Here is a 17,716-nt window from a genome sequence, read left to right on the forward strand (position 1 = left end):
ACCTAAATATGAAAGACTAAAACTATAAAACTTTAAGAAGAAATTATAAGGGAAAATGTTTATGAATTTAGGGCAGGCAAGAACTTCCTAGGATACAAAAAACATGATGTATAAAAGAAAAAATTTGATAAATGAGATTCCATAAAAATTTAGAACTTTAAATGACATCGTTAAAATGAAAAGTAGTCCTTAAACAGACCATATTCACAATGTCTATAACCTATGACCAGAACATATAAAGAACTCTTACAGCTCATTAACAGACAACCCAATTAAAAAGTAGACACAAGAAGATGATAAATGGCCAGTACAGCACAAGGAAAGGTGTGCAACACTAAAATCAGAAAAATACTAATCAGTACAATAACAAGATTGAATTATACACTCATTAGGGAGATCAACTCAGAAGTTTTAAAAGCCTTGTCATGACTTTTTCTTTTTGTTGGATTTTCCCCCTTTGCGTTTAATTTGTCATTCCCAATGGATTCATTCTGCTGGGCTGGGAGAAGCCAACTTTGAAAGTTTGTCACATTTGCCATAAAGCACTGACCCCTTTCACCTTTCATGATAATGACAATAAAGGGTCATTTCCAAGTTAAAAATGACAGACCCAAATGGTTGGTTTCCAAGCCACAAACCAGGCTCTGATAGGAGCTGGGAGTAATTAAGGGAAGCAGGTGAAAGTTTTACCTCCATCCCCTTCCCTGAGTTAACAACCTGATTTTCAGGTGGAAGAAACTTAAGGCACTCGCATAGGAAAGGTTATGCAGTAAGCAAACAGATATACATAAAAATACCACCAATCATCAACACAGTTCTAACCTCTTCATTTCCTAGACCAGTTGAGGTCACACCTTTGATGTTAATTGAAACTGGCTTCTGGTAAGTTTGATCATTATGTGGTATCAGGATTGCCTCTGGGCAGAGCTCAGTGCACACAAGCAGAACCCTGAGCTCGGTGTTTCCCCACCATTTTCATTATGGCTCTCCCAGCAACTTGTTAAGACAGTTTTTTCTAATTGTGATATACTTCCTCCTTGAAATAGTACTACTACAGATAGGCTGTATATATTTTTATGTATTTTGCATATGTTTTAGAAAAAGCTGAAGGGGTGTTTTTGTCCCCCAACAATCAAGGTTCAACTTTTTTTTTGGTACTGGGGATCGAACTCAGGACCTTGCGCTTTCGAAGCAGGTGGCGGCACCACTGAGCTAAATCCCTGGCAAGGTTCAAATGTTTTTTTAGGGGGACAAGAATGTTCTGGTTAAGAATAAATGCTTCAGGGGCTGGGGATTTAGCTCAGTGGTTTCGCCGCCTGCTGCGTAAGCTCAAGGACCCGAGTTCAATCCCCAGTACCAAAAAAAAAAAAAAAAAAAGAATGCTTTAGTTTATGAAACAAGACATTGGTAGAGTCAAGAATGTAGCACTAAATTATAAGTTAATACAGAAGTGATGGCTATCATAAAGATTTATAATCACTTTCTAGTGTAACACCACATAACATTCCCATCAACCATGGGCCCCGGCACCAAAAGAAAAAAACAACCCAACAAAACAGAGCAGAGAATTCTCATTGCCAGGTACCATCTCAGCACAGTGGATGACTCACATGTTTGTAATGATGCTGGTGTAAGCAAACTCACTGCACTGCCAGTCCCATAAAGTACAGCACATACAGTTAAGGTACAATAAATAATACTTGAAAATGATGATAAATGACTATGTTACTAGTTGATGTATTTACTATGTTATGATTTTTATTGTTACTTTAAGGTACACTATTTATTTTTTAAAAGTTCACTGTAAAACAGTACGGTGTGTTTTGTCAGCAGCAGCCTCCTACATCTTGTCTGTTGTGTCTCTTGATTGTATCAGGAGGCCAGGCTGAGGGACTGAGCCACACCATCTAGGTTTGTGTAAGTTTATGACGTTTGCGCAATTATGAAATAATGAGTCGTTTCTCAGAATGGATCCCCCTTGTTAAGCCAAAAGTAACTATAATTTGCACACAACTGTAGTACTATCATTTACCCTATTTGTTCTTAAATCCAAGATTAAAATTTTAAAGACATTATCTACTACATATGAATAATCATAACTCAAACTGTAGAGTAATAATCCACTGTGACTCCATGTAAAATAATTACATATAAACTATCTTTCACTCATCAGTAATTGCTATGTTATATAACCATCGAAGAGCTTTATCTGTACTTTGGATCAAGCACAATGGAGTACAGTTAGGGCTGACACCATTCTATAGAAATTATTTAGAAGAATATATTTAAAGGCAGTAAGAGAAAAGTCTAATATCTTAGATACAGTCATTACATCCAGTCTCATTACAGTCTTACCCATGCCAGACCACGTAGGGGAAGGGAGTTCTGTGGCCCAGGACCTCACCTGGCTGCCAATGATTTCCCGTCTGATCTAGGTAAATCATTTAACTACTCTGTGCACTTGCATCATTTAATTACTCTTGCACACCTTTGACAGATAAATTTTTTACTATTGTTCTCAGTATTATGACACAAAGTAAAAGAATATCTTTTTATGCTGGTGTTTTGGAAAAGGGATATTTATATCTGCTAAGAGTTAACAGGACAGTTCTTAGATTTCTTTATGCAATTCCTTCTAGGATGGCTTCACAGGTTACTCAAAGCATTCCACAAAAAAAGGGTGTATGATCATTGGGCAGGATGCTAGGGAAGTCACTGCTGTAGTGGATGAAACAGCCGAGCTCAGACATTCCTAAGAGTTTTCCATCGAGTGTAGATGGGACGGTACATCTTATCCACCCTTTGGTAACAGTGCTTAATAGTTAAGTGATTCTCAATGGGTGCCAAGCAAAGCTGTGTGTGGCATTTGACATAAATCCCGCTACCCAGCCAGGTCTCAGTGGAGCATCACCAGATTAAGTTACCCCCATGATACCCTTTGATTACAGGAGCCTTACTGACATTCTCACACAAGCTGTCCCTACCTGTTACTGGGGATTGAACCCAGGACCTTTGCACTAAGCTTCATGCCTAGTCCTTATTTTTTATTTTGAGACTGGGTCTCAGTAATTTGCTAAACTGCCTAGGCTGGGCTCAAACTTGCAATTCTCCTGTCTTAGACCCCCAGAGTGCTGAGATTACAGACTTGTGCTCTCACATTCAGCTCACACAAACTCTTTATCTGAAGGCAAATGTCTAAGACCCTTTGCTACAGTCACCTAACAGATCCTCCAGCCATTCTCCTTTATTTTTTCACAATTTTCGCTACTCCTGTCTTAATTCTTAGCCAGTTAGATACACATATAGATGATTCTTCCAGCAATCTGTTTACTGAATTCCTCTTTCACCGATGTTGCCTCTCCCCTACCCTAGCCATGTATTCCCATGGTACTTATTATTATTACCAATAACTGTAACCCCTCCACAAACTCAAATTCACACCTCATCTGTAACTGCAGTTCATACCTCAACCCAAGCACCCTTCTACACCACCAGGACCTTGAAACTACCACTTTTTCTCTGGCCACACTCCCCTGATTTTCTCTCCCCTTCTTACCCAGTTTAAATTCCACGGTCTATTATTGTAATTCCTCTCGCATGTACACGATCGAAGCCCTTGCTTCTCTGTTGCTGTGATACACACACCTGGTTAAAGCACAAATGATTACTTCATGCCTGTGGCAGTGTTGCTTACAGATGCTAGGGAAAGTGCAAGCACACATACACATACACACACACACACACTGCTGCCTGGTATCACTTTAAATTTATAATCCCCAATTTCCAGTGGGTCCCTTAGTGCTGTCTGGGCAATCATCCTGCACCCCTTGGCTCACCTGCTCTATCTCCTAATGTTTATTTCCCATGCCCCTCTCTCCTCCAGTCCCAATGGTACCACACTGTTTTGCCCTCTTAGTTGACAACATGGCTTCCAACTTCACTGAGAAAACTGAAGCCATCAAAAGAAACAGATGGAAACCCAGTGATTCCGAAGCCACATCTCCCCACCCAGTCAGATCCGCTCTTTCTCACCTCTTTTCCAGATTTACTTCCCTCCTCCTGTCCAGAGCCAGGCTGTCCATGTGCACACTAGAGCCCGGCCCTTCTCCTAGTCCAGGGCCTCACTCCGCAAGTTTTCTTTCTTAGGTCTTTGGTTTTTCACTCTCTATTGTATCTTTCCCATCAGCCTACAAACATGCTGCTCTTGTTCTCATCTTCCAAAATACAAAAACAGAAACCTCTTGACCACATCCTTCTCACTAGCTCCCACCTATTTCTTTGCTCCTCTTTCCTGCAAACATTTTCAAGAGTACATTGTAGTAGCAAGCTGCAACTTCACTTGTTTCTCTCAAACCTACTTCACTAAAACTGCTCTTCAAGGTCACCAATGACCTTCACATGACTGAACGCAAAGGTCAACCTTCAGTTATCATTTTACTTGGCCTGTTAGCAGCCCTGGCATAGCTGACCACTCCTTCCACCTCTAGGACTCCACACTCTAGTTTCGCCTCTCACTGATCACTGTTTCTGTCTTCTCTGCCAAACCCTTCTCCCTATCCTCTGGATGTTGGAAGGCCCCTGGGCTGCATGCCCTTGGTCCTCTTGACACACTCCCTTGATGATCTCATCCAAGCTCAAGGTTTTAAATGCCACACACTCACACACCTCTCTTCTCAAACTGCACACATCTGTCCAACTGGCTATTTAAACACCTCCACCTGGAAGTCTGGTAGCCATTTCAAATTTAACATGTCCCAAACTGAACCAATGATATGTCACCCCACTCCTCAAAGTCTGCTTCATCTGTGGCTTCATTTCAGGATACCATCCACTGTTGAGACCCAAATCCTGGAGTCTTCCTTAATGCTCTTTCACTCATACCACAAGTCCAGGAAATCATGCTAGCCTCAAAATATATCCAGAATTTGGCCTTTGCTGTAAGCCTGATCTAAGCCCCTACTATCTCTCACCTGGCTTCCTAAGAGATCCTCGTTCCTTCCCCCACCTTCACCACTACACAGTAGCCAGAGTTGTATTTTTAGACTGGAAGTCAGATCGTGTCATTCTTCTACCCAACATCTAGCACTAGCTTCCCAGTGCACTCGGAGTAAATGTTAAGCCTCCCGAGCCCTAGAGTCTGCTCCTCCAGTACTTCTCTGACCTCTCTTCTGCCACTAGTGAGTTCTTGATGGCCTCCAAAGACATCAGGCACACTGAGGCCCTCACTGTAGCCAGTCCTTCTGCCAGGCCTGCTCGCCCCCACACCCCCACAGGGTGAAATGCCTCGGCCCCTGCTCAAATCTCAAGCTGTCAAAAAGACCTACCTTGATTATCGTATCTAATACAGTGTTGCAATATACCCAGAAGCCTCAATATTGCCAGCTCTGATTGTTTTTTCCTACTACCCTATCATTTTCTAACACACCATGTCATTTACTAATTACTTGTACCATTTATCGACCTACAGCTTCTCAGCAGCATGAAAACTCTGCAAGGACAGAAATATTTAGCATTTTGCTCACTGGTGCACCCCAAGCACACAAACCAAGGCCCCGGTACACATTAAGTGTTTAGTAGGAATGAATACTAGAAACCAGACCTTAGTTGTGGACAAGGGAGAGATCTGAGGCCCAAAGAAGAAAACTCAAATGGCCAAATGCACAAGTCTAAGTCGTGCTCTAGGAAGACAGCTGGCTACTTGTAAAGGCTGTATTGTCTTTCAGATCTTGAGGGGACTGTTTAGTCCCAAACTGGAGGCCTTGGCATGCTACTAAGCTACCCTAGAAACGGGTCTAGAGGAAGTACGGAGGAGAGTGGCACTCTTTCCACCATTTCTTGTAGGTGACTCTATGTGGGACACTGTCCTGTCCTCTTTCTCTGGCTTTGCAAGTCATGGTTTCAGAATGGGAGAAAGCAGGTCAATAAGAGGCTAAAGCAGCTTTCAAAATCCCAATCGTCCTCCCATGGATGAAGCATGGATCTCACAAGTTAGAACTAGATGACTATTATTTACTTATGTCAGTGGTTCTCAACCATGGCTACACAGCTTTAACCTTGAGGCACTGACTTACTGTACTGCCCCTCCCTTCTAATATAAATGGTCTGGACTGAGATCCAGACAGCACAGGTTTCAAAAGCTTCCCAAATGATTTCAATGTAAGGTCAGGGGTGGAAGCCACTGATGAAGTCCCAACCTCATTTTACAGAGAAAAAAAAAAAAGCCCAGAGATTATTAGGTCTGCCTAAGGTCACACAGCTGCGTGGGAATTGTCACTTGATTCTTTGGAGAAACACCAGTAGAGGAGAAACTGCCTTGCAATACAATAATATATAAATGATGCAGTAGTTAAAGCCATAGAATTCAAATCCATAAAATCTAAGTTCAAATCAGGGAACTGATAGTTATTTTAAAAATCTTTATGCTCAGGCCTCATCCCCTATCAGTTAATTCAGAATCTCTAGGATTGAAGGCCAGACCTCTTAGAGTGCCCCAGGTGATTCCAACATGCAAACAAGTTTGAGAACTGATGAAATACATACGACATTGCCGAAGTTACCTGACCTCCTTGAGCCCAGCTCACCCAGGACACTGCAAGGATTATATAAGGTCATGGATGTATGCAGGAAGCTGCTGCTAGCATGTCTGCCACCACTACTCCCTCTGCCACGCATTACCATCCTTAGTGGTATTACTTCCTTTCTTAATTTTTATTGAGATATCATTTATACCAAAATCACCGTTTATACAGTGTACAATTCAGTGGTTTGTAATATGTTTACAAAATTGTGCAATGAACATCACCATCTGATTTCAGAACATTTTCATCACTCAATTAAAAGAATCCTATATCCTTAGCAAACTCTCCAACCACTAAACTTTCTATCTCTGTGAATCCAACCATTCTGGACATTTCATATATATGCAATCACACACTACATGGCCTTCTATGTGTGACTTTTTCCACTTAGCATAGTGGTTTGAGGCTTATCTACATTGTAGTATGTATCTATGCTTTGTTCCTTTTATAGGTGAATAACACTCCATTGTATGTTTCCATTTTTTTTTCTGTTATGAATATTTTGGAGTACTATTAGCATTTGTTCACAATTTTTGGAAGGATATGTTTTCAGTTCTTTTGGCTACAGCCAAGAGCAGAATTGCTTGGTAATAGGGTAATTTTATGCTTAACTTTTTGAGCAACTATTACTTCTCCAAAATGGCTGTAGTACTATTTCACATTCCCATCAGCAGCATATAAGGGTTCTAACTTCTCTACCCCTTCACCATCACTGTTACTACCTCACTGATCCTGGCTGTCCTAGTGGGCGTAAAGTATTATCTCACTATGGATGTGATCTGCTTCCCCTGATGACTTACAATGTGAAGTATCTTCTCATGTGATTAGTGGTCATTCTGAATCTCCTTTGGAGAAATGTCTGTTCAGATTACTTCTAATTGTTTAACTGGAATGTTTTTTTTATTATTGAGTTATAAGAGCTCTTCATGCATTCCAGATACTACATCCTTACCACTCTGAGCATCCTTAATCTGGAAATCCAAAACTTTTAAGTGGTCTCACTCCAAGACTTTTTGAATGCTGGCATGATGCCACAGGGCAAACTCCCTATCTGATCTCATGCATCAGGTTGCAGTCACAACACAGGTGGCACCACAAATGCTGTATAAAATGACCTTCAGGCTATGTGTACAAGACATATATGAAACAAATGAATTTCACGTTTAGACTTGGGTTCTGTGCCCAAAATATTTCATTACATACATGCATATATTGGGAGGCCCCACCCTCATTCCAAATCTGAAATACCTCTGGTCCTAAGCATGTCAGATAAGGGACACTCAACTTGTGTATGTTTTCGAAATATTTTCTCCTATTCTGAGAGTTATCTTTCACTGGTTTGGACATGGTGTCAGTGTGTTCCCCAAAGGTTCATGTACTGGGAGCTGTCGGAGGGAGTGGGATCTTGAAGAGGGGGAGCCCCAAGGAACGCAACTGCCTCAATGTTCATGACTGGGTTAATGGCGTCTCTCAGGAGTGGATCACAGCTTATGGGCCTGCATCAGTTCTCTCAAGAATGGGTTGTTCAAAAAAGAATTGGGCTTTCTCTCTTGCTTCCTGTTTTGCCATATGTATGTATGACTCTCTCTCTCTCAGACACACAGAGAGACACACTCCTACCTTTACACCATTCACCAGGTCATGATGTAGCCAGAAGGCCCTGATGAAGGAGAACCAAAAAGTGCTAAATCTTAACTTTCAGCTTCCAAAATGGTGAATTAAATAAACCTCTTTTCTGTATAAAGTATGTACCTTCGGGCATTTTGTTATACCAACACAAAACTGATACACTGTCCTCTAAAGTTCAAAGTTTTTAATTTTAATGAACTCTAACTTATCTGTTCTCTTTGTTGCTTGAGTATTATTAACGTTTAAGGAAGAGACTTTTTACAGACGAGAGGTTATGAAAATGTGGCCAGGTTAGTTGTCCAGACTTGTAATGAGACATGCCAGCTCAAAGGAATTAGGTTGGCCATTCACTTAACCACAAATTCCCATTGTAGGTAACACATCCACTTTATATTGGTGAAGGCCAAGAAGGAAGCTACCCACCTAAGCTTTTAATTAACCTAGATTTTCAGATTACTTGACCTTTGCATGCCAACTGTTCAAGAAGCCGCAAAGAAACAAAACTGTAGTAAGATCTGTATACTTTCAGTGCTATATGTCATATCATCTAAATTTTCATAGTCCTTCCTAGAATTGGATTTTTAAAAAATATTTAAGATGGAATTTAAAACTAACATTTTCCTCAACTGTGTAAAGATGAAGATTGGCATGGCAAGGCATTAGTATTCCATAACTTCTCAATAAATACTAAATAATAAATCAGGATTATGTAATTTCCCAATTCTTTGCCAAAGAATTAATTGTGATTATATTAATTTTGCTATCGAAAGAAAGGCTTTAATGTCCTGACAAAGTTATCTAATACTTCTAACAACTTTTAAAATTATGTAAATGAATTTTTGGGGTTTTTTTTTTAGTACCAGGGATCGAACTCAGGACCTTGTGCTTTCAAGGCAGGCTCTGGAACCACTGAGCTAAATACCCGGCCCCTAAACCAACTTTTTGATTTAAAAAAAAAAAACTTTTTGTTTCAAAAGCTTTGTGAGGTTACAAAGGATATCCTTCACACTTCCCAAGACTAGGTGGCCTCCAAATGCAACTGAATTTCAGTATTACAATAGGGTCCTTCCTAGACAGCCTTTTTTTTCATACCACATAGGCCAGGGTCCTCTTAAACACGGATTTAAGATAATGCCAATATTCTGTTTTTGGGGGGTTTTTTTGGTACCAGGGATCGAATTCAGGACCTTGTGCTTGCAAGGCAGGCAGCAGAACCACTGAGCTAAATCCCCCACCTAGTGCCAATATTCTGGACCGTGGTGGTGGTGGTGGTGTTATGTGGTGTGCCGGGGATCAAACCCAAGACACTGCATATATTACTTTGCTTTATGCTAACATGTCTCAGTACTACAAAGAGAAAAGAAGAAAGCAAAGACATTTCAGGGCAAAGAAGCATGAAAAACTCACAGTGTACCTCTCTGCAGTTTTAAAAGAATATGGTTTTAATGTCTGTTATGGTTTAGATCTAAAATGTCCCCCAAAGTCCCATGTGTTCAGAGGTGGGACTTTGACTATATTATGGAGATGCTATATTCATCAGCAGATTAATCCACTGAAGTTCAGAGCTGAATGTGCTGTGAAGGTGGCTAGATGGGGGTGGGTCATAGGAGGTGTGGCCTGGAAGGGTGTATTCTTGTTCCTGGATCTTTCCTTTCTCTCTGTTCCCTGGCTACCATGGGTTGAGCAGCTTTCCTCCACCAGACCCTTCTGCCCTGCCATTTCTGCCATGGAGCCAGGCGACCACAGACTGAATTTCCTGAAACTGTGAGCCAAATATATCTCTCCTCCTTTAAGTTATGTCAGGTATTTTGTTCCAGCAATGAAAAAGATAACTAATACATTGTCTAAAACAAGTAGAATGACATTTTAAGAAAATACTTTTGTTCATACTTCCAAAGTAATAAAGCATGTTCAGTGCAGTTTGCAAATTTACAGATATCTAGGACTCCTAAGGATACTGAAATCTACAGGTGCTCAAGTGCCTTCTATAAAACAGCACAGTAGTTGCTTACAATATACGCATATTCCATAAACTTTATCTCCGGATTACTTATAATGCCTAATACAATGTAAACACTACGTAGAGTTCTTATACTATATTAGAGAATATAAAGAAAAAAGTTATACATGTTTAATATAGACATAGTTTTTCCAAATATTTTCACCCTAAGAGAGGTTGAATCCAAGGATGCAGACCCCATAAACAGAGGACTGTCTAGAAATAAGTGCAAATTACAATGCATCACTTCTTTAATGTATAAACTTGGGAGGTCAGATTTTTCAAAAATTTATTGAAGCCACATAAACTTTTCTGCAACTTGTTCTATAAATAAAACAAGCACCACTGAATATAATTTTATTTTAAATTGATCCAGCTTATGTACCATATCTTAAACTTACTTTTATAGTACAGATAGTCTAGCGCAATGCCTCACTAAGGTAATTGCTCAGCAGGGATTTGCTGAAGGAATGAGTAGGACCAAGTCATAATCTGAGGTTTTGGAAATGGGGGGGGGGGGCTGACATCATAGGCTAAAATTTCCTTATTCCTCCTAGAGCACAGCATTATTTTGATTATTACGGCAATGAAATAAAATCTATTATCTTTTCAATTCAATGTAATAGACATACCAGATTCTCCTTCCCAAGGTGGAAGAGGAAGTGGTAGGAGAAGTAACTTATTAAGCCAAAAGCAGCTTCTCCAACTATGACAGGGTTAGATCAGATATCAGGCAAGCGGAAGGGTGCTGACCTCACTTAACACTTAGTGTCTACCAAAACTTGAGACAAAATATTCTACTTGTATAAAACTCATCATTCACTTGACCCTTATCTCAGAGACTACGGGTGAGGCTCACTGTAAAATATGATTTTTCTCATTCCTTTCTGTAGCGTTCACTTCATACTACATACTTGTTGTGACAGCCAAGTGCTCACAAGAGAGAAATACTACACAGGCAGCAATTCCTCAGGACTATGCTGACTGCACTGCATTTCCCCAAAGTTCCTATGCCATAGTTCTAACCTCTTGTAGCTCAGAAGGTGACTTTATCCGGAGACAAAATCATTGTGGATGTAATTAGTTAAAAAGGGGTCACCCTCCAATAGGCTGCAACCCTAATTCAAGGTAATTTTTGGCCTTATAAAAAGGGAAATCTGGACACAGACACACACGAAGAACGCTATGGGAAGACTGGAGTCGCGCTGCCACAAGACAAGGAATGACAGAATTTACAAGACAGACTGGGAACAAATCCTTCCCCGGCTCCCTCAGTGTGTCCCTGACCTGCTGACACCTCAATTTTGGGCTTCTGACATCCAGACATCTAGAACTGTAAGGCCACAGAGTCCTGCTGTTGTAGGCCATCTAGTTTGTGGCACTTTGTAACTACAGCTCTAGCAAACTAATGCAGACCCTAACAGCCCATGTGGGCCAGCTCGCCGGCCCCCACACGGTACATTCGACCCAGCCTTCTACCCATAGCCGTGGCCAGCACTTGAGCCCAGGTCCCTGCACCTCACCCTTGAGCTGCTGCAGCAGCTCTGGTCTCCCCAACTGCAGGATCTACTTTCACCTCCTTTGGTTGCCAAACCCTGTGCACAGCACCAAGCATTAACTTTTCAAAGATGCCAACTTTGCCTCACTTCTTTATTAAAGGGTCTCCAGGGACTCAGCACTTCCTATAGGAAAAAGCTCAAATCCTCCTGCCTGCCTTTCAGGCCTCTAAGCGAGCTGTATGTGTTCGGTGAGGTTCTCAGGTGACCCCAGAATGCACTACTTGTTATTCTTCATGCTTGTCACTGTGCTCTTTCATTACCCAAATCATGACCACTTTACAAAGAACAGTCAGGACCCACACTGATCTGAAGCTCTCTCCACCTGTGCTAGTTAATCTTGATTGTCAGCTCAGCTAGAGTAAGAGACTCCTGGAGAGGTGGCTGGTGTATAAAGGCACAAACCCATGGATAAGCCACGGGTCAATGAGATACAGGAGGTGGGGACTTGGACAAAGTAAGGTATGGATGGGTGACCTTGGGGACTGCCTACACCTGACCCTGGCCCCTTCCTCTGACTCTTTCCTTGTCTCTCTGCTTCCTGGCTGCCACAAGTTGAGCAGCTTTGCTCCATCACACCCTTCTTGTCTGTGCCTTGGAAGCAGCTGATCCTGGACTGAAACTTCTGAACCATAAGCCAAAATAAACTTCTTTAAATTGTAGGTGTCAGGTTTTTAGTCCCAGCAACAGGAAAGCTGACCAATACACTACCCATGGGTGACACAACAGCACATCTCTGACTCTATGTACCTACTGCCTGCATCAGTCATCCTGTGGGGTTACCTGACATTTGAAAAGTGCATGCTGAAATCCACAGCTAGCCTAGGAGACTCTTAAGGACAGGGTCTATGTCTTACAGTGTTAGGTAGTTCTTAAAGCTAAAGGCCATGCTAGGCATATGATAGGTTGCCTCTAAATTCTTACCGAATTAAGTATTAAAACACATACTTAAAATCCAAAGAAATACTACTTAGGGCTCTTCCTTCAACTGAAGCCTTGAGAACTGAACAAATTTACAGATTTAATACAATCCTAATGGGTCCACATATACCCAAATAATTTAAAACTTAACAACAAATGGGGAAAATTACTTTGAGACTCAAGTTATTTACCATTCTTCATCACTACATTGGACCAGACATTGGCATTCAATGCTTGTACAATTCGCTTTACTCCTGTAGATTCAGGAAAGTCATCTAATGAGGGGAAAAAAATATACATATTACTATAAACACTTATACATAGCTACAATACTCACATACCCACACTCACACACATGTGTGCATGCACACACACCCTTAAAGCCACATTTTCAAATTACCATGGTTTAATTATCTTGCTTATTAGTTGTTACTTCACACTATAACTTGTGTAATAAGGAAAAAACAGAGCAAATACAGAGCTCAGAGCTCCTGATAAAAATATTCTACAAAATGAAATGATTAAACACACAATATAAGAGAGATATATAATAAAGTCATTCCATTGCCTCACCAATGGAATCCACTCATTCTCCTGAAAACGTAAATTTCCATTAATTACACAATCATGGCCTAGTACCAAAGACACTAATCTTAGTTATTTTCAGAGAGAGCGTTTCCTAAAGGCAGCACAGAACTTTTAGTATATGATAACACACCATAAACGAATTATCTTCCACTAGAAACCACTGGATAACTATTATCTGTTCTCTTTTGGGTTTTTTTGGTACCAGGGATCAAACTCGGGTCCTTGTGCTTGCAAGGCAGGTGGTGGAACCACTGAGCTAAATCCCCAGCCCAATCTGTTTGAAAATATTTAGAGAAGAACTCCTTAATCACAGAAAAGAGTTTAAGAGTGAATGACTGATCTTACTCAAAATAAAAGGGCAATAATCCCAGGTAGCATGTCAATAACACAATGATATTCTTAGCTACAAGTTAGGTATTGCTGTGTACACAAACGAAACAGTCCCTTTGGATACTGAGGACTATGGCAGAGATCATGTGCATGTGGAGAGAAGGGAAAAGACTTTGCAGAACACATTCCACGTGGAACCTGTCACTAGTGCCCTCGACCTGGGAGGCTTAACATGAAGAGCCCAGAAGCAGAAGTCAGATGATCTGACTTAAACCCAGGCCTGTAACTTAGCTTATCTGATTGAGGACAAATCATTTACACTATCCCCAAAGAAAAGCACAGCAGGCTACTCTGTGCACACTTTTCCTGGAGGAAAGGCCCCTGGGACTGATGATGCACTGATGTAACTTTAGCCCTGGACCAGAAAGCCCCAGAGGACTCGAACTGTATCTTACTCAGTCCCTTGTGCTCAATGCCTAGCAGGTAGGTGCCTGAAGACGGCAGGCACTCAGTAACTGTTTCATGGGCTGACAAATCATTTAAAAAATATCAACTTAACAACAGAATGAGATTAAACTGAAAATAACTACAAAGGCAAGTTTATTGCCATTGATGTTTGGATGAAGATTTAAGAGGCATGTTTTTCTTAACAATTAATGACTCAATTCTTGTTTTTTGTTGTTTTTTTTTTTTTTTGGTACCAGGGATTGAACTCGGGTCCTTGTGCTTGCAAGGCAGGCGGCAGAACCACTGAGCTAAATCCCTAGCCCCTAATGACTCAATTCTTGAAGGAATAACTAATGCTTTAGATGTTATATCCATGAAATGAAAAACTGGTCCTGAAATGAAGAGTTAGAACCAATAAGAGGAAATTTTATACAAATATCCATAAATCCCATGTGGGTATTTGAATACAAATGCAAATAAAAGGTGAAGGAATCAATGAGTTGGAAACAGTTTGCATTTAAAAATTCTAGGGGGCCGGGGATTTAGCTCAGTGGTTCTGCTGCCTGCCTTGCAAGCACAAGGACCCGAGTTCAATCCCCGGTACCAAAAACAAACAAACAAACAAAAAATTCTAGGAAAGTTTTTGTTATCTTGCCTAAAGATGACACGCTTAAAAAATCATTTTAAAATTAATTTAAGTAATACAAAAACACTGTTCACACTAAGGAAAAGAAGAATGATGGTATAAAGGATCAGAAATTCCCAATGTTAACAGTCAAATGCTGACTCCTAAGGACAACAGGAAGCAAATTCTGGTGCCAGAAATAAGCAGTTTCACACAATGCTCAAGTCAGGCACAGGTTTTAGGGAACTTTTTTTTTTTTTTGGAACAACTGGCATTTTATCACTTCTACCTCCCCAAGGGTACTCTAACTACAGGTTCAGTACCTTTTCCGTTTCCTCCAGAGCAGCTGATGTGTAAGAGTTCACAGTACATAAAAACCATTCTCTGCATATCTAAACTGAAATACAGTGATACCTCAGTACTCGCCACTAATTGGTTCCAGGAGGCACCAAACAAAATGTTTTGGCTGGAATGGGCAGCGAGGCACAAGGGAATAGATACTACAAGTGCTAACTTGTGCAATGAGTTCTAAACCAGCGAGTACTGGGACAAAATTTTCGCAGCAAAATGTGTTGAGTACCAAATTTGATGTGTTTCAAAGCAGTCCAGTACTAAAGTATGACTACAATCTCTCCTGTCTCTGAACTACCGCAGTACCAGTATTTTTTCTTAATACTATGACATTCCATTTGGTAGCTCAATTATTTATATCCACTTTTTATCTTTGGTACCAGATGAAAGGTTTTGGTGGGCCAAAATCTGTCTTTTCTAGGCAGATCCCACACAGGTATACTTTGAATGAGAAAAGAATCAGGGAATCAACTTTCTTTTACATTAAAAATAGTAAAAGAAACACAAGGTCCAGGCAGCAGCAAAAGCCAGGTAATAAGCAGCTATACACAGATAAGAGGATATTCTGGGTTTATTGTTGGTTTCAAGTGTCCTGAACACATACAAACAGGTCTGATATGGCCCCTGCAGTTCTGTAGTTTATTATAAATTTAAAGAAGGCACAGAATTTCTACCTATGAGTATGTCTAACCCTCCTTATTTGGCAACAGAGAAAGGATAAGGAATTAGAGAAATGACAACCATTTTAGATAGAAATTCTTTACTGTCATCCATCGAAAAACAATTTCCAGTCCTAAAATGGATGGTAAGACCAAATAAATGGATCATTACATTATTGGCAAGACCACATCAGTGGATTTTGTGCAAAACTTTCCAAACAGCTGGGGGGTGGGGGCAGTGTTTCTTGAATTTCCCTTTGTTCTTCTCTTCTGAATTCAGTCTCTCCTATCTTAATGCAAATGCCATGTTTTCTACTAACCCATCCACACTTACCGTCCTCCTCAGGCAACTCCTCTGGACTAAGCTCCACCAATTCAAAGCCATGTTTGATGCACCATTCTTGAGCTTTTTGTCGGCTTACTCCTAAAATATGCAAAACAATCTTTATAAGTAGAAATAAAATATGAATACCCTGCTGCGATACTCTCCACAAATCTCATTGCTTTTCCCTTAATGTCAATGATACTCTAAAGGCATCTAGAATAAAGTAACATAAATAAAATGACTTTTCAGCTCCAAAGTATCCATTCTTAAAAAACAATGTCGATATGGTAAGGTTCCAAAAATTGCTGAAAATATCTGTAAAGTGACAAAGTCACATGAGAGGTACTGTTGTAAGGAAACAAATGCACTCTGTCTACTACAAATGGCCAATGCGTGTCCCAGTGACATCCCATCCCAGCGCCTTACCGTCATCACACACTCTGTCACAGACCAAGATCATCACCTCTGGTACCCATGTTTCTGCCAGGGGAAGCCACGGGGAGACGCTGTCAAGGCCTGATTTCTACAGGGAGAAAAGCAAACAAACAAAAACAGAAAAAGAGACATTAAGAAAACTCACAGAAAATGCAGAGGAAAAAAAGAAAACATACCATCATCTTTTATTCCAGGTTCCATGCAAAACAAAGTCTTACTTGTGAGCTGTCAAAGTAAACCACAAATGCCTGGACAGACTCTGCAATTTCCGGGGTGACAAGGAATTTGTTTGGCACCACACATAGATTAATGTCCGCTGAGTAGTATTTATTGTCAATGGTCCAGGGATAGAATCTCACAGCATCATTGGAAGTTGCTTCTACAAGAAGATCTTCTGTTCCAAGGATATCTAAATAAATGACACAACATTACCAGGAGAAGGACAAAGCCAATACCTTGACCAGTTTTCTCAATAAAATACCAGATTTATCTGGTACCTCGGCTGCTTTCCTTTATGCAAGGATTCCCAAGGGCCCTGCATTTATTAGGGTATTTTCTTCTATGATCACTTGATTATAAAACAATGACACGATTTAAGTCATTGGCTTTTTTTTCCCCCTTTTAAAAACACAAAAATTGTGTCTAGGTTAGATAGTAGATAAAATGGTCATGTGATTACTCAGAAGAGAATGAGTAGAGGGCTGGGATGTAGCTCAGTGGCACAGTAACTGCCTGGCAAGTGCAATTTCCTGAGTTGGGTATGGCGGGCGGGGGGGGGGGAGAAAGAAAGAAAAGACGGAGTAGAGGAGAAAGAATGGTAGGTGCATTCATTCTTTTGCTTAAGTACTTCATGGGAGGTGGAGGATTATAAGAATCTTCAAGAATTTCTATTTCGTACTTATTTCATGCTAAAAGATAGGATTAAGCCAAAACCATTAATAAAATAGAAGAGCTTATACATTCCTCAGGCTAAGTGCTTAGACATTAATTCAATTAATGAAATAAAAGAATAGATACTGACAAATGACCTCAATTCCATTTATATTCAGACTTGTTCAGTCTTTGAAAGCCAACCCAAATTCCTGCTTGACTAAGTCACTGCTGGCAAATAAATGTTAAATGTATAAAAGCCAAGCAAATTAAATGTTTTAGATTATAGCTAAAGCCTTCAGAAAGCCATATGCAGCATGGGGATAACAGGAAACCTTCACAGTAGCAGATATGTCAGTGATGAGCAGATGTGGCCGTGAGACCACCAAAGCGTCCTGCTCCC

At 40.5% G+C, this 17,716-nt stretch overlaps 1 protein-coding gene across 4 annotated transcripts in view; it reads right to left on the reverse strand.

The window, feature by feature from the left end:
• Aagab (alpha and gamma adaptin binding protein) overlaps positions 1 to 17,716 on the reverse strand; it is a 54,622-nt gene that overhangs the window by 18,764 nt on the left and 18,142 nt on the right. For all 4 annotated transcript variants that reach the window (XM_021237021.2, XM_021237022.2, XM_004855596.3 and 1 more), the window contains exons 2-5: positions 16,662 to 16,852; positions 16,435 to 16,531; positions 16,018 to 16,107; positions 12,875 to 12,958 (exon numbers count right to left, since the gene is read on the reverse strand). In XM_021237021.2, coding sequence (XP_021092680.1) covers positions 12,875 to 12,958; positions 16,018 to 16,107; positions 16,435 to 16,531; positions 16,662 to 16,852 — 462 coding nt within the window. The remainder of the gene's footprint in view (positions 1 to 12,874; positions 12,959 to 16,017; positions 16,108 to 16,434; positions 16,532 to 16,661; positions 16,853 to 17,716) is intronic.

Source organism: Heterocephalus glaber, unplaced genomic scaffold (assembly GCF_053883595.1).
Source record: "Heterocephalus glaber isolate CG9 unplaced genomic scaffold, H.glaber_assembly_v1.0 deba00001689, whole genome shotgun sequence".
Lineage (NCBI taxonomy): Eukaryota > Metazoa > Chordata > Mammalia > Rodentia > Bathyergidae > Heterocephalus > Heterocephalus glaber.